General features: G+C 39.8%; 1 protein-coding gene across 6 annotated transcripts in view; it reads left to right on the forward strand.

Annotated features, from left to right (window-relative positions):
* Nucleotides 1-18,748, forward strand: part of FAIM (Fas apoptotic inhibitory molecule) — a 296,369-nt gene extending 277,621 nt beyond the window's left edge. For 3 of the 6 annotated variants that reach the window (XM_050779746.1, XM_050779745.1, XM_050779747.1), the window contains exons 2-5: nucleotides 6,139-6,271; nucleotides 7,257-7,485; nucleotides 14,457-14,506; nucleotides 18,311-18,748. In XM_050779746.1, the coding sequence (XP_050635703.1) occupies nucleotides 6,161-6,271; nucleotides 7,257-7,485; nucleotides 14,457-14,506; nucleotides 18,311-18,460 (540 nt within the window). In that variant the 5' untranslated portion in view covers nucleotides 6,139-6,160 and the 3' untranslated portion in view covers nucleotides 18,461-18,748. Of the gene's footprint in view, nucleotides 1-4,463; nucleotides 4,524-6,138; nucleotides 6,272-7,256; nucleotides 7,486-14,456; nucleotides 14,507-17,163; nucleotides 17,602-18,310 lie in introns of those variants that run through there. The other 3 variants (XM_050779742.1, XM_050779741.1, XM_050779744.1) reach the window with 2 other exon arrangements.
* Nucleotides 18,749-19,291: the final 543 nt, after the last annotated feature.

Raw genomic sequence — 19,291 nt, forward strand, 5'->3', positions numbered from 1 at the left:
TATTCCCATCCAGAGAATCACCAGTTATGGAGGAAGTAAGTTTACTTTTGTATAGGGATATTCTCAAAATGAAAAATCAGCTGATGGTCCAAAGTATCTTTTTTTTTTTTTTTTTTTTTTTTTTTTGAGACGGAGTCTCACGCTGTTGCCCAGGCTGGAGTGCAGTGGCGCGATCTCGGCTCACTGCAAGCTCCGCCTCCCGGGTTCCCGCCATTCTCCTGCCTCAGCCTCCTGAGTAGCTGGGACTACAGGCGCCCGCCACCGCGCCCGGCTAATTTTTTGTATTTTTAGTAGAGACAGGGTTTCACTGTGGTCTCGATCTCCTGACCTTGTGATCCGCCCGCCTCGGCCTCCCAAAGTGCTGGGATTACAGGCTTGAGCCACCGCACCCGGCCCAAAGTATCTTAAAGTCTGTTTAAGTAAACATTGATCTCTGTGCTTTAGTGCCTGTTGAGGTTTTAGAATAATTATTCGTATTTACTTCCTTTCAGACATCTAGCCTAAATCTCTATTTTATTTCATGTTTCCCTAAAGACTCACTAGTGGGCATATTTTTATGTGCATTTGATGAGTTGACTAGTGGTTTTTAATGATTTTCCCTGATATGAAGGGCCAAAAAACAGATGTCAGTCTATTAACCTGTTGCATTTGTGGCTATTAAGAGTGTTTTCTACGTGTGCTCTCCAGTTTTTGAGCCAGAAGAGCAATTTCAATTAAATTTTAAAGTGGTGAGATTGGAATGGAATGTATAAAGTGACAGAGGTCATAAGACTAGTGAAACTGCTGGAATAGGAGATAGGAGAGAAGCCCAAAAGCAGGAGGCAGAGTTGATTTTGGACATTTTTCTTAAACATTAGATGGGATTTGTTGATGGGAATTACTGTTTGCAGTAAGATCATTTGAAAAGTTTTCTTTACTCCATGTGCATTATTGGCACCCTCTACAGCTTTGTTAGAAAGTTGGATAGGTAATAAGAACCCAGGACTGGCAGTGGAGATGGCACTTGGAGGGATGTGTGTTACTGATTTCCCCATAATGAAGGAAAGAGGCTAGACCAGGTGATTTTATTGTTCTTTGTTTTCCAGTGCTGAAAATTGTATGACTCATATTTTGGTTAAGGCTGTGTATAAGATAATGGTCACTTTAATCCTTGCATAGAAAGCAGTTTTTAAAGTTAATCTCTGCCTTTTAAAATTGTACAAAATTTGAAGTATTGCAGCTTTTTATAAGCTGAATATACTTTTAATGTTCCAAAGAATAATGTCTTTTGTTTGTTTTGTTGTTGTTGTTGTTTTGCTTTTGGAACAGCGTCTTGCTCTGTTGGCCAGGCTAGAGTGCGGTGGCATGGTCATGGCTGACTGCAGTCTCAAACTCCTGGAATCAAGCGATCCTCTCGCCTCAGCCTCCTGAGTAGCTGGGACTACAGGCACATGCCACCACGCCCAGCTAATTTTTTTTGGTTTCACTGTGTTGACCAGGCTGGTCTCGAGTTCCTGGCTTCAAATGATTCTCCTGTCTCAGCCTCCCAAAGTGCTGGAATTACAGGGCTAAACCATCATGCACACTCCAAGGAGTAATTTTAAAAACATTTTATAATTATTAACCATTTATAAAAAGATATTTTTAGTGTTTTGCTTAAAATAATGGATAGCATGAACAAGAAAATTGAAATATTATTAACTTTGTATTAAAGCAGCATTTTTCTTATTTAGTCAGAGAAAGGCAAAGAGAGTAACAGAATTTTGTATTGATTTGTAACTTTAAGAAGAAACATAATTTTGATATATAGTTATATAAGTAGAATTAGAATGCTTCAAATTTGCTAGATAATTGCTTCAGTACTTACTTTTATCTTTGTTTATAATTCTCTCCTATCAGGTGTACTTTTAATTATTGGAGAATGAAAAATTGCTATATTTTAGGTAGTCCTTCAATAATTGTTGAATGCCTGGATGATTGTTCATAAGTTTAGAGAAGAAAAAATGTTTTAATGTGATCATGATTTCTAATCTTTCTTATAATTGGTGGTATTGCCTTTTATACTTCTCCATGAAAAGGTATTATAATTAAGATGTTGTATCTTAGTGTGATTTAGTAGTATTTGGAATTCCTTATAATAGAAAACAGAGCAATTATTTTAGGTTTGAATGCCTACATTACTGAACTTTCTGGAGTCTCTGAAAATTGTAGAGCAAAATTTGAATAACACCCCTAAATACATTCTGATTTACAAAGGATGCCTTATTGAAGTTTATATTATGCTGTTTGGCTTATTTTATTTATATTATATGTATGTATAATATTTATATATTATATGTATATATTATATAATGTATATATACTACATATAATATGTATATAAATATACATATTATTTATATGTACTCCAGCTTGGGCAACAGAGTGAGATCCTGTCTCAAAACAGATACGTATATCTATATATATCTCTATCTATCTATCTGTATCTATCTGTCTGTTTATCTATCTATATCTGTCACACAGGCTGGAGTACCTAAAATTATACTGTCTTATCTATCTATAATATAGATATATATCTATCTATATAAAATATATATATATGATTTGAGACAGGGTCTCATTCTGTCACCCAGGCTGGAGTACATATAATTACATTGTGTATATATATATGTGTGTGTGTGTATATATATGTGTATATATAGTATCTATCTATATTATATATAATATACAGTATATATAGTAAATATATGTTATATATAGCATATATATAGAGATATCTGTTTTGAGACAGGGTCTCACTCTGTCATCCAGGCTGGAGTGTAGTGGCATGATCACCAGAGCCTCTAACTCCTAGGCTCAAGCGATCCTCCCACCTTAGCCTCCCCAGTAGCTGGGACTACAGGTGCATGCCACCATGCCTGGCTGGCTTATTATATTGCTGTGCATTCTTTTTGTTCTTATTGTTGAAGGATACCCTCTGGTTTCGTAGGGGATAATCCTTAAGAGTAGAAAAATTCACAAATTTGTGTGGTGCTAATTTTTAAAAAGAGGGATTTATTTTAGGTACAAATATTTACCTAGTTTTTATTCTAAAATCCTTAGCTTTTCTGGCCCATTGGATTGCTTTTATGAGTGCTGATGTCTTCTTTAATATCTTTTTGGCTGGGCGTGTGGTGGTTCATGCCTGTAATCCCAGCACTTTGGGAGGCTGAGACGGGTGGATCTCTTGAGACCAGGAGTTCGAGACCAGCCTAACCAACATGGCAAAACCCCATCTCTACTAAAAATACAAAAAAATAGCCAGATGTGGTGGCATGTACCTGTAGTCCCAGCTACTCAACAGGCTGAAACATGAGAACTGCTTGAACCCAGGAGGCAAAAGTTGCAGTGAGCCGAGATCATGCCACTGCACTCCAGCCTGGGAGACAGAGTGAGGCTCTGTCTCAAAAACAAACAAAAAACTTTTTAATAATTTGTGACTTCTGGCTGTTTCCAGCCAGAGAGGGTTAGCAATCTCCTATTTTTAACCAGGAGAGAGCATTCTTGAGCATCTATAGGAAACAGGCGCTAATTAAGGAAAGGGCTAAACTAGGGTAGATCTTGGAAGCAAAACATAGTTGAATTTAGGGTACTTTGGCAGGAGTGAAACTGTGAATCCCAAATCTTCAAATGTGAGGGTTTCCTATGTGAGGGTTTCCTATGCATGTGAATTTGTGTGCATTTCTGATTTTAGTACAGCTTAATTAACACTGCGGCCCAGTTACTGTTTAGTTCGTTGCATAGTACTGGACTCTAGTTCTGGGTTGGATAGTGCCAGTTGCATGAGCCAGCCACATAACTTTTGTCAATTCATCATTGGCACTAGTAAATTAAATGGGCTTAAGTAGGGGGATCAATTAAGTTTGCTCTTTGAAAGCAGACCAGCATATCCCTGTCTGCTTCTTGCAAACTCATCAGTTCTTTGAAGTTATCTAAACAAAGATTTTAAAAATTATGTTCCACCATAGTGTAGCCTTCTAAAATAAAGATTACATTTTAAATTAGTTACCACTTTAACACTGATGCTCCCAGAAGATGCATTGTGTTTATCCTGGAGTTTGATGTATTCCCTGACTCATAGCCTTGGGGCTTCTTGTGCTTCAATTTGAGAAGCATAGGACCCAGAGGATCTCTTAGGTCTCTTGCAGCTCTGATATGCAATAAATGAGAGTTTGTTCTTCAGTTTTGATAAAGTATACCTTTAAGAAATTATAAATCCATAACAGGGAGAAATATGACTGATTTGCATGATGTAACATCTTTCTCTGAAAAGTAAAGATTGCAGTTCTATTTTATGTGAAAGCTGTTTCATCGGAAACTCCATGTAATTTAATAAATGGATTGCAAAATTAGAAAAACCCTTTGTAGATGTCATCATTGTTGCTTTCAGTCTCTCTTTGCTGCAATTCTGCTTTTTTCTTTCCTGGCTGCTAATTGGATTAAAGACTGTTTTTGCCAACCATGGCATCTGGAGATGACAGTCCTATCTTTGAAGATGATGAAAGGTAAATGTCTTATATTGCAGTAAACTAGCCTTTGACATTTTCAAGATTGTTATCATTCAAAAGAGTGATTTATCCAAGCTACTCTGTTAAGAATACATTCTGTAAAATTTCAGAATACATGGTTCTACTTTTAAATGATTTAGAGCAGGAGTAGTAAATACCTGGCGTGGGGGTAGCCTCCAGTAACATGGCATCCATTTCGGTAGAGCCTTGTTATGAGGTCTCCTCTTTTCTCTCAGCACAGAGTTCTTGGCAACTACTTCAAAATGATATAAAATCCATTTACCATCTTCAATTTAGAGCATACAAAGGGGATTAGGGTGAACAAAGAGGAAGATGTAGTTAAGAGAACAGGCTTTGGAGCCAGAATCCTAGGTTTAAATCCTGCCTCTGCCACTTAATGTCATTGTAACCTTAGGTAAACCCTTAGCCTCTCTGAGCCTCATCTGTAAAATAAGGATAGTAACAGTAGCCATCTCATGGTGATTCTGCGAGTTAACATATTTAAAGCTCTTAGAACAGTGACTAGCACATAGTAATACTTAATAGCTGTTAGCTATGATCATTATTGCTGTAATAAATGATACTTCTGTCAAAGCTAAAAAGATACACCAGTATCAAAATATTAATTAGATATTATGTATGTATTATATCATTCACACTCAAATATATATGTTTAAGTAAATGCCAGAAATTTCCGACAAACCACAATCCTTTATTTACTTCTTATTTTTGAGACAGTCTCAGTCTTTCACCTGGGCTGAAACATGGTGGTGCAATCATGGCTCACTGCAGCCTCAACCTCCTGGTCTCAGATGACTCTCTTGCCTCAGCATCCCAAGTAGCTGGGACTCCAGGCATTAGCCATCCTGTGTGACTAATATTTTTGTAGAGACAGGGTTTCACCATGTTGCCCAGGCTGGTCTGGAACTCCTGGGCTCAAGTAATCTGCCCACCTTGGTTTCCCAAAGTGTGAGATTACAGGCATGAGCCCCTCACCCAGCCCAAAGTCCTTTATTTTTTTAAATAAGGTTTCCTGTAATAATGCCAAGAATATTTTTCATAACATATTAAAATTATTTTTCTTTATTATAGGACATTTCTTCCATGACTTTTTTCTGTCTCAGTATAATAAATTAGAAACTTTTTGTTAAAACAAATCCCTAGTATTAGTTTAAGTATGGGAGGTTTGGAGAGTTCTTGCTTTAGAGTGATTAGACCTGAAAAGGAGAATAAAATTAAATACCATGGTTTTTAAATGGGAGCTGGTGGGGGAAGAGTAAAGACTTTTTACTGGCCTTTCCATGCACTGTACTGTAGCCTAACCTAAAATACTAACCAGGATAAACTGATGCTTTCTTAATCCTATTAATATTCAGGTAGCTTTTTTTAGAAGTAATCGGACTATGTACCCATATATAGTAGTTGTATCTTAAAGGAAGAGTGAATAAGGAGAAAATAGTTACATGTACTGTGAGTAGAATTTCTTAGGTACTGTCACTTTAATATTTTGACATTTTAGAGGTTTTAATCTAATATTTTCATCTTGGAAGGATTAATTGGTTATTTAATTAGTATTTAGGCCCTGTATAATTGCTTTATTTTATTCCTTTAGCCCTCCTTACAGTCTAGAAAAAATGACAGACCTCGTAGCTGTCTGGGATGTTGCTTTAAGTGACGGAGTCCACAAGATTGAATTTGAACATGGGACTACATCAGGCAAACGAGTAGTATATGTAGATGGAAAGGTAGGAAGAAAATATGTTACTTTGTAAAATATGATGTATAGAGAAGCTTGATTTTGTTAAAGTAGCATCTTCATATGTGAATTTGGGGTTTTTTTTCCTTATAGTCATGTTTTTGATCTGTATCATTTTGCTGTGTAAATAGTTATAGAATTCATGGAATATAGCATGTAATATTTTTTATTTATTTATTTTTATTTTATTTTATTTTATTTTTGAGACGGAGTCTCGCTCTGTCACCCAGGCTGGAGTGCAGTGGCCGGATCTCCGCTCACTGCAAGCTCTGCCTCCCGGGTTGGCGCCATTCTCCTGCCTCAGCCTCCCGAGTAGCTGGGACTACAGGTGCCTGCCACCTCACCCAGCTAGTTTTTTTGTATTTTTTAGTAGAGATGGGGTTTCACCGTGTTAGCCAGGATGGTCTCGATCTCCTGACCTCGTGATCCGCCCGTCTCGGCCTCCCAAAGTGCTGGGATTACAGGCTTGAGCCACCGCGCCCGGCCAACATGTAATATTTAAACTTAAAGTGCTTTTATTTTCTAAAACCTTGGCGTCATAAATTAATAAAATTATATCCTTTTTTTTTTTTTTTTTTTGAGATGGAGTCTCGCTCTGTCACCCAGGCTGGAGTGCAGTGCTGTGGTCTCGGCTCACTGCAAGCTCCACCTCCTGGGTTTAAGTGATTCTCCTGCCTCAGCCTCCCAAGTAGCTGGGATTACAGGCACCTGCCACCACGCCAGGCTAATTTTTTGTATTTTTAGTCGAGACGGGGTTTCACTGTGTTGGCCAGGCTGGTCTCAAACACCTGACCTCGTGATCCGCCCGCCTCAGCCTCCCAAAGCTTGCTGGGATTACAGGCATGAGCCACCATGCCTGGCAATGAAATTATATGTAAATGGCATTGCCTTTGTTCACTCTACGTTATTTCTAAAATTAAATATTAATTTTTCTTCCGTTTGACTGTTTAAAATTTTTCTATTTTATTATGTAGGAAGAGATAAGGAAAGATTGGATGTTCAAATTAGTGGGCAGAGAAACATTCTGTATTGGAGCTGCGAAGACAAAAGCGACCATAAATATAGATGCTATCAGTGGTTTTGCTTATGAATATACTCTGGAAATTAATGGGAAGAGTCTTAAGAAGTATATGGAGAACAGATCAAAAACCACCAATACTTGGGTATTACACATGGATGGTGAGAACTTTAGAATTGTTTTGGGTAAGTTAGTGCTGTTTCTGCATAACTTATTTTTTTATAATGTCTGTTTAATTCCTGTAACTATTCAGACCTTCTATGGAGGTTTGAAAAGGAGAGGGAGTGTAAGTGCAGGTGTATTTCATTTGTTTAAAAACATTTTAAAAAATCTTTTTGTTTCCCATCTGCTTGGGATTGTCTAGCAGGTGTGTGTATTGTCCAGCAGGTGTATTTCTAATGTGTCCTGTGTAAATGAAGCATTCATTTAATCCACCATTTTATATGTAAGCTATCTTAAGCCAGGTTTTATGGTGATGGATTTGAGGATTATAAGTTTAGGTTTTAAAAAAATGTAATATTGCCAGGCGCGGTGACTCATGCTTGTAATCCCAGCACTTTGGTAGGCCAAGGCGGGAGGATCACCTGAGGTCAGGAGTTTGAGACCAGCCTGGTCAACATGGTGAAACCCCCTCTCTACTAAAAATACAAAAATTAGCTGGACATAGTGGCACATGCCTGTAATCCCAGCTACTCAGGAGGCTGAGGCAAGGGAATCACTTGAATCCAGGAGGTGGAGGTTGCAGTGAGCGAGATTGTGCCACTGCATTCCAGTCTGGGTGACAAAGCAAGACTCTGTCTCAAAAAAAAAAAAAAGTAATATTGGTGCAGGTTTTGATATTATTTGGTATTTCTCTTTATAAATATATCTTAAAGACAGTTGGAAATGTAGGATTTATCAGTAAGAAAGCAATATTTTCCTAGATAACAATAGGCTTAGTACTGCAAAACTTATCAAAGTTTAGGACTTTTTGAAGAGTTTTGTTTGTTTGTTTTTCTAGGCTTTCCTGTTTGGGTTTCTCTTTTCTTATGAAAAGTAGATATATATCTTTTCTTTACCCATATTCCTATGTCTGTTAGCAGTTTTACTCATGTTCTCTATTGCTTGGAATTCTTTTCATTCTTTGATGTTTTTGAGACAGGGTCTCACTTTGTCGCCCAGGCTGGAATGCATTGGTGTGCATGAACATGGCTCAACTTTGTCTTCCTGGGCTCAGGTGATCCTCCAGCCTCAGCCTCCTGAGTAGCTGGGACCACAGGTCCACATCACCATGCCAGGCTAACTTTAAAAAAAATTTTTGTAGAGACAGGATCTCACCATGTTGCCCAGGCTGATCTTGAGCTCCTGGGCTCAAGTGATCCTCCTGCCTCAGCCTCCAAAAGTACTGGGATTACAGGTATAAGCAGCTGTGACCACCCTTCTTTTCATTCTTAACAACAATATTGGGAGTCTGTTGGCTTCCTGTTCTAAATATCCAAGTCTGCTGCTTCATAGCCACCCTAGACTTTCTTTCATGGAACTCTTTTGTTCTTCTAGTTATTGAACCCCTTAACTCCTGCTTTCATCTTTGTTTACTGGAATATATCCTTAGGTAATCTCCTGATAAAGGGTGTCTAAGAAATAAACATAACTTTGATCCTAATGCTAAATTGATAGTTTTGTTCAGCAGAGTTTTAATTTCAAACTAATTTTCTCTCAGAATTTTTGAAACCCTTATTCCAATAGCTTTTATTCTCTGTTGTTTGAAATGAGAAGTTTTGTGCCAATCTGAATCTCATTTTTTTCTTTCCAGAAGGTTTTGGGAGCTCATCTTATCCCTTATATTTCCAAATTTCATAGTGATATATTTAGGAATATAGTTACTCAATCTGCAATAAAGTTTTAGAACCACTGGATCTCATTAATAATGGAAATTTTAGTTTTTAAAAGGATTATGATTAGTGTCAACACTCTTGAACATATGGGACTTTAACAGATGATGAAACCAGGCCTTTAGTTAATTTTAGGTACTTAATCAGCTCCTTCGCCAACTTGTAATACAATTGATATTAACTTTTCCTGGGAGAAATGGAAGAGACTACCTAAGCTATGCCTAGCATACAGTTAGTTCTCTTTTAAACGCCCAGGGGCCTGCTTATCTACTTGTGAATTATCTCCGGTCTTTCAAAAAATCTATTTTTCTCCTTTTACTCCTTGTCTGCCTTTACTCTTCCCTATCCATTTGCAATCCCTCATGAGCCTGGAAATGAGACAGAGTTCAGCCCAGACTTGTCCCTTTTGCTGTTTGGAAGGGACAAGGGACCAGGGTCGTTTACTGAGGTAAAGGCAAAATTCCCTATGTTATTGATATTGCTTGCACCTCTACTTCCAAGATCCATCAAACTGTGGACTATGCTGACTACAGCCTACATTTTACAGATTAGTTATGAAGAATGCAGGCTCCCGGATCAGACCTGTGCGATGGACAAATTACTTAACCTCTGAGCCTTGGTTTCCTCATCTGTAAAATGGGGATAATACGGCGGCTCATGCCTGTAATCCCAGCACTTTGGGAGGCCGAGGCGGGCGGATCACGAGGTCAGGAGATCGAGACCATCCTGGCTAACATGGTGAAACCCCGTCTCTACTAAAAATACAAAAAAATTAGCCGGGCGCAGTGGTGGGCACCTATAGTCCCAGTTACTCGGGAGGCTGAGACAGGAGAATGGCGTGAGCCCAGGAGGCAGAGCTTGCAGTGAGCAGAGATCACACTGCTGCACTCCAGCCTGGGCGACAGAGCGAGACTCCGTCTCAAAAAAAAACAAAAAAACAAAAAAAATGGGGATAATAATGGTAACTCCTTCACAGAGTTGTGGTATGAGCGAAGCTTAATTGATTTAGTACATGTAAAGTACTTAGCAGTGGTTCTCACATTGTGAATTCTTTAAAAATATTATTTGTCAGCCAGGTACAGTGGCTCACACCTGTAATCCTAGCACTTTAGGAGGCTGAAGTGGGAGGATCACTTGAGCCCAGGAGTTCGAGACCAGCCTGGGCAACATAGGGAGACCTCATCTCTGCAAAATATTTACATATTTGCTGAGTCACGTAGCACATGCCTGTAGTCCCAGGTACTTGGGAGGCTGAGGTGAGAGGATCACTTGAGCCCAGGGATTCAAGGTTGCAGTGAGCTAAATTGCACCACTGCATTCCAGGTTGGATGACAGAGTGAAACTCTGCCTCAAAATTAATAATGATTTGGCTGGGCATGGTAGCTCACACCTGTAATCCCAGCACTTTGGGAGGCCAAGGCAGGTGGATCACTTGAGGTCAGGAGTTTGAGACCAGCCTGACCAACATGGTGAAACCCCGTCTCTACTAAAAATACAAAAATTAGCTGGGCATGGTGGTGGACACCTGTAACCCCAGCTACTTGGGAGGCTGAGGCAGGAGTATTGCTTGAGCCTGGGAGGCGGAAGTTGCAGTGAGCCGAGATCGCGCCACTGCACGCCAGCCTAGGTGATCAAGCAAGACTCTGTCTCAAAAATAATAATAATAATTAATTTAAAATATTATTTGTGGTTATTATTACTACTCATGGGCAAAGAATGGGCTTATCTAGGGTCTCCTGGTAAAAGTCACTTATATATGTGCCACTTATGTGGCAAGTTTCAAATGATAGTATTATATGACTTTCTAAATTTTATATTGAGAAATTAGAGCAAGGCCACGAAAAAGCTTTGAATAACAAAATATTATGATTTACTGAGGTCATATTATGTGCCGGATACTATACTAGGCACTTTATATAAATCATTCCTAACCCTTATAACAACCTGTGGGAAAAGTGGTATCTTCATTTGCCCCTGAGGAAATGGAAGCTCAGAGTAGTGGTGACTTGCCAAAGGGTACTGCTAGTAAAAAGTGATGCTGAGACCTGACCTCAAAGATCATGTGCATTCTTTTTCACCACCCCAAAAATGTGAGGCATATAAGGGCAATGAAAACAGAGTTGGTTAGCATTCTTAGCTCTGGTAGTCTCCACACCACTGAATATCATGGGAGGAAAATAAAACTGGCGGGAGGAAAGTACGTATGAAACTTCATGTTGAAAGGAAATTCTCTTTCTGTTCTGAAAAGTTTCACTTCTCTGGTAGCATTTACAGAACATAACCTGCTCAGGACTCACCTGGGAAGTCCCTAGCTATTGTTCTTGTGGCTGAGGGAATCTGCAGGCAGGTAAAGAGGAGATGCTTCAAGACGAACATGCAGCAGCACCTCCCATGAGTCACTGAATCCACCTCTGAGTCATGATAGATTTGACATTTTATCAGCCAGATATATCCTTTTATTAACATATCGTTTTGAATAGGTTACATACTCAAGATTCAGAAATCAAAATGCTCTTAAAAGACACAGTGAAAAGTCTTGCTTCCATCCCTGTTCCCATCTGCCATTTTCCCCCAAGATAACCATTTTTAGTGTCACTCTAGTGTTTCTTTATCCAGATTCAAGCAAATACACATATTATCTCTTATCACATAAAAGCATCTTGCTTTATTCACTTAGTACATTCTGAAGATCCTTTTATATCAGAACCTAAAGAACTTTGTCATGCTTTTTTGTAGCTACAGAGTAAATTTCAATAGTAAATATTTAGCTCATTCCCAACTGATGAACGCTTGAGCTGTTTCTAATCTTTTGCTGTTAAAAGCAATGCTGCATGAATAGCTTTGTTTGCATGCCTCTTGGAATACAGGACACATAGTATATTAATACACATTTCTGGACGTAGGAAAGTAGGACTTCTTCTGGGTCAAAGAATAATTGTATTTGTCATTTTAATCGATTTCTGCCCATTTGCCTTCTATAGTACTTTTACCATTTTGTACCCCCATTAGCTATTTTCCCCCAGGTTCTCCAGCAGAACATGTTGCCAAACTTTTGGATTTTTTGGCATTCTGCTAGGAGAAGAAATGGTATTTCAGGGTTGTTTTTATTTGTCTTTTTCAAAAGTGAGGTTGAGCATCTTAGGTTTAAGTTTCTTTTGTGTTTCCTTTCTCATGATGCCTGTTCATGCCCTTTGCCCTATTTTCTTTTGGTTGTTGGTCTTTTTCTCCTTCATTTCTCACAGTCTTCACATTAGTAAGTTTAGTCCTTTGTTCGTGCCATGAGTTTGAAATATTTTTCCAAGTTTGTCATTTATTGCATAACTTGGCTAATGTGTGTGCATTTTTCTTCAGTTGTGCTGTGGCTTTTTTACTTTTTTTTTTTTTTTTTTTTTTGAGACAGGGTCTCACTCTGTTGCCTAGTCTGGTCTGGAGTGCAGTGGTGCAATGTTGGCTCACTGCAACCTCCACCTCCCGGGTTCAAGCAATTCTCCTGCCTCAGCCTCCCGAGTAGCTGGGATTACAGGCGCCCACCACTATGCCCAGCTAATTGTTTGTATTTTTAGTAGAGACAGGGTTTCACCATGTTGGCCAGACTGGTCTCGAACTCCTGACCTCGTGATTTGCCCGCCTCGGCCTCCCAGAGTGCTGGGATTACAGGCATGAGCCACTGCGCCCGGCCTTTTCTTTACTTTTATGTAGTCAAATTTAATACATTTACTTTCAGGGCTTCTGGATTAGTAGTGTTCTTCAGAGGCATGCTAATACGCTAGTGTAGAAACTCTGAGTACCTGCACATGTTCAGTAAGTATAGCAAGTGAAATACGAGTTTCCACCACCATCGTGGTTTATCATAGCACTGTGCACACTGATCATGTCTTGGGACAAGTTGAGTTTACCTGCAGCTGTGACTGTAGTGACTTTCTACTAAGGCTGCCACTGAGGTGACCCCTGCCCATATCTCCTGGACCCCTCTGGCTTTCTCTTTTTCCATCTAGCGTACCTCACAGGCTTTTCTCCCATCTCTAAGTGAGGCTCCCATCTCAAGGTGTGGGGAGGGAAAGAACCCCCTTTAGACTGTGCTCCTGGAGCAGATGGCCAGGTAGTCAGACCCTGGACTGGTGCCTCAAACCTGACCCCCGGACTCCTTGTGCACATACAGGCCACACTTCCTTCTCTTCTTCGCTATAATACCCAAAGCTCATCTTCCGGCTTCTTGACTAGTGCAGTCTTCTCTCCTGATACTCCCAGGACACTAACATTCGCAAGGGGCTCTGGGGACTCCCCCACCCTAAGGTGAGCTATGGCAAGTTAACTGATGCGTTTAAGTGTGTCGGGGCAGCATTTTGTTCCATATTGTTCCTTAGTGTGCAGTCCACCAGCTATACCTATTTTTTACTTGTAATCCAGTAATTTTTCTCTAAAGTGAAACCACTCTGAAAAGAAATAGACATTATTGTACTACCTAGTAAGAAGCTGGACTAGATTTCTAAAGTGGACGTGCTGTCTATCCTGTATAAACCCCGTGGCAGCTGCTTTCGGTGGTCCCTCTGTGCCATTATCCAGTTGGGTGAGTGTGGGAGGCAGGGGAGTCATCTGGTCAGTACTGAAGGACATTTTGTGTGGAAAGGTCCCTGCTCACATTCATCTGTATGCATCCTTCTTTTTTGTTTGTTTGTTTGAGACCGAGTCTTGCTCTGTCACCCAGGCCGGAGTGCAGTGGTGTGATCTTGGCTCACTGCAAGCTCCGCCTCCCAGGTTCGCGCCATTCTCCTGCCTCTCAGCCTCCCAAGTAGCTGGGACTACAGGCGCCCGCCATCATGCCCGGCTAATTTTTTGTATTTTTGGTAGAGACAAGGTTTCACCATGTTAGCCAGGATGGTCTTGATCTCCTGACCTCGTGATCCGCCCGCCTCAGCCTCCCAAAGTGCTGGGATTACAGGCGTGAGCCACCACACCCGGCCTGTATGCATCCTCCTTTAAAGATGGTCCTTTTGGATTTATTTTGTTTCATAAGGCTTCATCAATTTGTATTAGGACCATAACTTTCTCTTAAAAGATTGTTTTGTTTCATTATAGTTTTATGAACAAAGAACAAACACAGCTTCTTCAAATTTTAGGAGAGTCTCCAAGCCATGAAAGCCATGAAAAAGTATTGGGTTTTGGAATATTAATGGAGTTTTAGAGATCTGGTATATCAATCCTTTCCTAAAGTAATAAATAGGAAAAGTTAGCTTTATCTTTAATTCACAGAATTATAACTTAAAGTTTTTATGCTACTTTTACAGAAAAAGACACTATGGACGTATGGTGCAATGGTAAAAAACTGGAGACAGCAGTAAGTTGACTATTTGATGACTCTAAGTGCCATGTATCTAAGTTACCATTGAATTGTTGCTGCATTTCCTAATTATAGAGATTTTATAATGAACCAAGGCCCTGTTGATAAAAACAAAAAAGGGATTAAGTACTCCTGACTCCAGATTCTGAAAACCTTTGCCAGACAGTGCCTGGTGCCATGAGTTTGGAAACAACTTATGTTCTTAGCTGACACCAACTTCGTACTCTCCCTTTCCTGTCCTGGACCAGGCTCTAGCATAGCAAGTAAAATACCAGTAAAATACCTAGCAAGTAAAATACCTAAAAAGAGCCCGTAGTTAAAATTATATCCCCAAAGGTTGGTGTCCTCTTGTGTTTATCCATTTGAAGTGGTGCGTTACGTATCACTGCTTCTCAAACTTGCATGCATAGAAATTGCCTGGGATCTCGTTAAAATGCTAATTCTAACATTTCCCTGGGTGCTGCTAGTGCTGCTGGTCCACAGAACACACTTTAGGAATGCTTTATACCATACACTCAAGCAGAGCGTTCTTTTCTGAAAACGAGATTTTTGTAAAATGACTGATACGGTATCAGATGACGCGAAGGTAGACGAACAGGAAAGGGCATTCTCAAAAAGCCCAGAGGACGAGTGGAATTTTAGACCAGCAGTGCCGATGCAGGGAGAAAGAGGCTACCCCAGTCACTGTGGCCAGGCACACTGAAATCCCCATCTAGACTCCAGTGTGTTTGGCTTTTGCTATCAGGTGCTTGGATTACTGTGGCTGTGGATGGGATGAATGTAGGAGTGAATTTCAAGGAGGAATGAAACAGTAGTAGTGCGCACAGGGGAGAGAGTGGGAAACAAAGTGTGGGACTAGGAGCTGAAATCACTGGGTGGTAAGCCCCATGTCTTATGGGATCTGCGGGCCAAGCAGGGAGTGCTGTCGCTGCGACCCACCTTCATGCTGGCTCCAGATGTGAACATCAGGGCTAGAGATAATGGGAAGCTGTCTTCTCTGGTCACATTTTGCATGTTGTAGTTGCTTTTATCTCATTTGTATAGTATAGGTATAAGACAGTGAGAAAAGGTGCTGTTGGTAGTTGGAGGAAAGGAGGTCTGGGATTAATTTATTCATAAGACCACCTAGAACCTACTTGGTCTGATAGCTGTTTCTGAGGAGGTGACAAAGCCAGAAATCAAAAATTACAAAGATGAAGCCACACGTGGTAGCACAGGTCTGTAGTGGCCTCCTACTTGGGAGGCTGAAGTGAGAGGAACCCCTGAGTCTAGGAGTTTTAGGCCAGCCTGAGCAACGTAGTGAGACCCCATCTCTAAAATAATTAATCAATAAATTGAAATTTAAAAGTCACAAAGATGAATGCTTTTCTGTTTCTGAGTCCTGAAGAATTTAATTTGGGCTCACTCAAAATTGAGTGCTTGAGCTGCTCTCTGGGCTAAATCTGCTGATAGAGGCTTCTTTTATGCGGAGAGGCTTGGAGAGTGCTTCAGTATTTTATGGCCCCCTTTGGAAAAACTCCAGTTACCACTAACATAGATCAGATACCTACTCTGTGCCCAATGCCATACCTGGTGGTTCTTCCTGTTCTTTTTTTCCTAGCCTGGAATTCTCTAGATAGAGAATCAGCACTTTTGAATCTCATTTCCTCTCACACTCGAGAAATTCTCCAGTGCACATGTAAAGAGAACGCTGTTTTATGGTATTAAGAGTGTGGTTGTACTGGTCGAGGTGACTCATGCATGTAATCCCAGCACTTTGGGAGGCCGAGGCGGGCAGATTGCTTGAACCTAGGAGTTTGAGACTAGTCTGGGTGACATGGCGAAACCCCTCTCTACTAAAAATACAAAAATTAGTAGAGCATGGTGGCGCATGCCTGTAGTCCCAGCTACTCGGGAGGCTGAGGTGGAAGAATTACCTGATCCCAGGGAGGTTGGGGCTGCAGTGAGCCAAGGTTGCACCACAGCACTCCAGCCTCGGTAACAGAATGCAAGACCCTGTCTCAAAAAAAAAAAAAAAAAAAAAAAAAAAAATGCAATTGTAACTTTGGGAGGCCAAGATGGGAGGATCACTTGAGGCCAGGAGCTCATGACCACCCTGGGCAGCATGACAAGACTGTATCTCTACACAAAACTTTTTTTTTAAAGTTAGCTGTGTATGTTGGTGTGTGCCTGGTCCCTGCTGCTCAGGAGGCTGAGGCAGGAGGATTGCTGGAGCCCAGGAGTTCAAGGCTGCAATGAACTACAATTGTACCCCTGTACTCCAGCCTGGGTGGCAAGAGCAAGACCCTGTCACACACACACACAAAGAATGTTGTTGTGGTTGTAAAAAGGTGAAAATAATATTCATCCACATATCTTTGTTTTGTAGTAATTAACAGGAAACCACATGTGTTTGGAAAATAGCTCTTTATAACACAGTTGCTTTCTCATTGTAACTACAACCTAGTTTGCAGGGCAGTTTGGGCAGCTCCATATCTGGGCAGCCTTCCCCAGTACTGTATGTACACACAACAAACTCATCCTGTTGCCTGTGAGTTACAGCTGATTTTCTCCTTTTTATCTCAAAGCATCGTGCCAAAATTATATATTTGTCCAATTGCCAAGAAGCTGGTTATATAGATTATATTACCTAACCCTTGCCCTTTCCTCTGAAGTCTTTTTTTCAAGGCTCAATATTAAAAATGGGGACAGGAACACACTGCACCCAAGGACGTGCTTGTGGTATTCAGCACACCTCCCATAAGGAGCCACTGGCCACATCCTTCCCAGAGCTGGGAAAAGGCTTCTCTCCCTGAGGCGTCCTGTGCCTTCTTCGGCTTGGTATTGTTAACTGGGGGGCCTTGTTCTGTCTACTTTGGCTGCCAGGAAGCTCATAGCCAGGGTTGAAATCTGATTTTCTGTTTCTTTGCTTTCTAGCATAAATCATTTCTTATCCTCTAAGCCTCTTCTTCCTTCCTTCCTTCTCTGTGCTAATCTTTTTACTCTAGATCACTGCTACCCAATCACAGTACCATATGAGGCACAGATATGACCTTCATGTGTAATTTTAACTTACCTAGTATCCACATTTGAAAACATTTTAGATGAAGTTAATTTTAATATTATATTTAATTTAAATCAATATATCAAAAATATTATTTAACAGGTAATCAGTATGAAAAGTTATTTTATATATTTTTTGTTTCATACTAGGTGTTTCAAATCTAGTGTCTATTTTATATTTAAACAGCGTATCTATTTTCAGACTAGTCAATTTCAAGTGCCCAATAGCCACATGTGGCCAGTGGCTACTGGATTGAACAGAACAGGTATAGATTTAGTGGTGTTTGGTTTTGTTGTCTGTATATTTTATTGTAAGCCACCTTATACCCAGAGGAATCAGATTTTCAGAGTGGCTAAGAACACTATCCCTGGCTGGATGCCGTGGCTCACACCTGTAATCCCAGCACTTTGGGAGGCTGAGGCAGGTAGATCACTTGAGGCATTTATAAATAACTAATAAATGTCATGTTTATCATTTTTATTTTTGAAAACATATGTTATAGACACATAGCCATGAGGTTTATATTCCTCCCCCAAGAATTTAAGATTCTTAAGGATTGTAGGGGTTATAAAAAGGAAACTTTCAATTCATGACAGAAATGTAAAAGCATCTAAGTACAAGCTTTAGACTTTGTTTTTCAAAGCTTATTGTTTAATACATTATTTTATTGTACTACTAGTACTTTTAGATGGTATTAATGCTCTAGACAAAGAGAAATGTTTGTGCACCACTAATTCCTTCTTCTTTTGTTGATCCAGGGTGAGTTTGTAGATGATGGGACTGAAACTCACTTCAGTCTCGGGAACCACGACTGTTACATAAAGGCTGTCAGTAGTGGGAAGCGGAAAGAAGGGATTATTCATACTCTCATTGTGGATAATAGAGAAATCCCAGAGATTGCAAGTTAATGAATCTTAATCTTAAGAAGTAAAGATCAGGACTTTTTAATTACTGTGGTAATTAAATTGTTCAGTATGTACTTATCAGTACATTTAGTCTGCAATGTTTTTATTTTTTAAAAAGTTACATGAAACTGTAACATTCCAAGGGTCAGGAAAAAAACCAATTATGTATAGTCATAAAAATTACAATGTATGATGCAAATAATGTAAAATGTTTTAAAGACAAATGGAAAATAAGATATGGACCAAAGTCACTAATGTTTTACAACAGTAACCTTTACTATAATAAATACTGTAAACAAAAGCTGTTTGATTTGTGTTTCTATGTATGGGTAAGTCTTTACGTGTTTTTAACCTGTGCAGATAGGTTGTCTCTCTAGTTTACAGCAGTTGGTACATAATGATACAATTAGTTTAACTGAAGAAAATGAGAAACGTTTTTTATTTGGAAACATTAAGGAAACTTCAGATAGTGAGTGTCACAAGAATTTAATTTAAAATGTAGGTTTCTGAAAATGTGGTTATTTTGTTTAATTAACATGGTGAAGACATAAACCAAAAGGAAAAGAAGCAAACTCCTTTACACCAGATTGTATCAGGTGCTACCTCAGGCGGTAATTAAAAAGTGAGAGTTGTGTGTCTGTACCTAGGTGTAGCCCCAGTGTTAGTGCTTCTGTGGCTGAATCGGCCTGTGCAGGCATACTCACAAAGACCAGCCAAGTCAGTACATTAAGTGCCTGAGGGTTGTCATTTCAATACTCGGAAAGTCTTTCAAGGCAGGATACAGTTTAATAGTAGACCATATTGGGGCATTTCACATCTGTTATCACTGCTGAT

This window comes from Macaca thibetana, chromosome 2 (assembly GCF_024542745.1).
Source record: "Macaca thibetana thibetana isolate TM-01 chromosome 2, ASM2454274v1, whole genome shotgun sequence".
Taxonomy (NCBI): Eukaryota; Metazoa; Chordata; class Mammalia; order Primates; family Cercopithecidae; genus Macaca; species Macaca thibetana.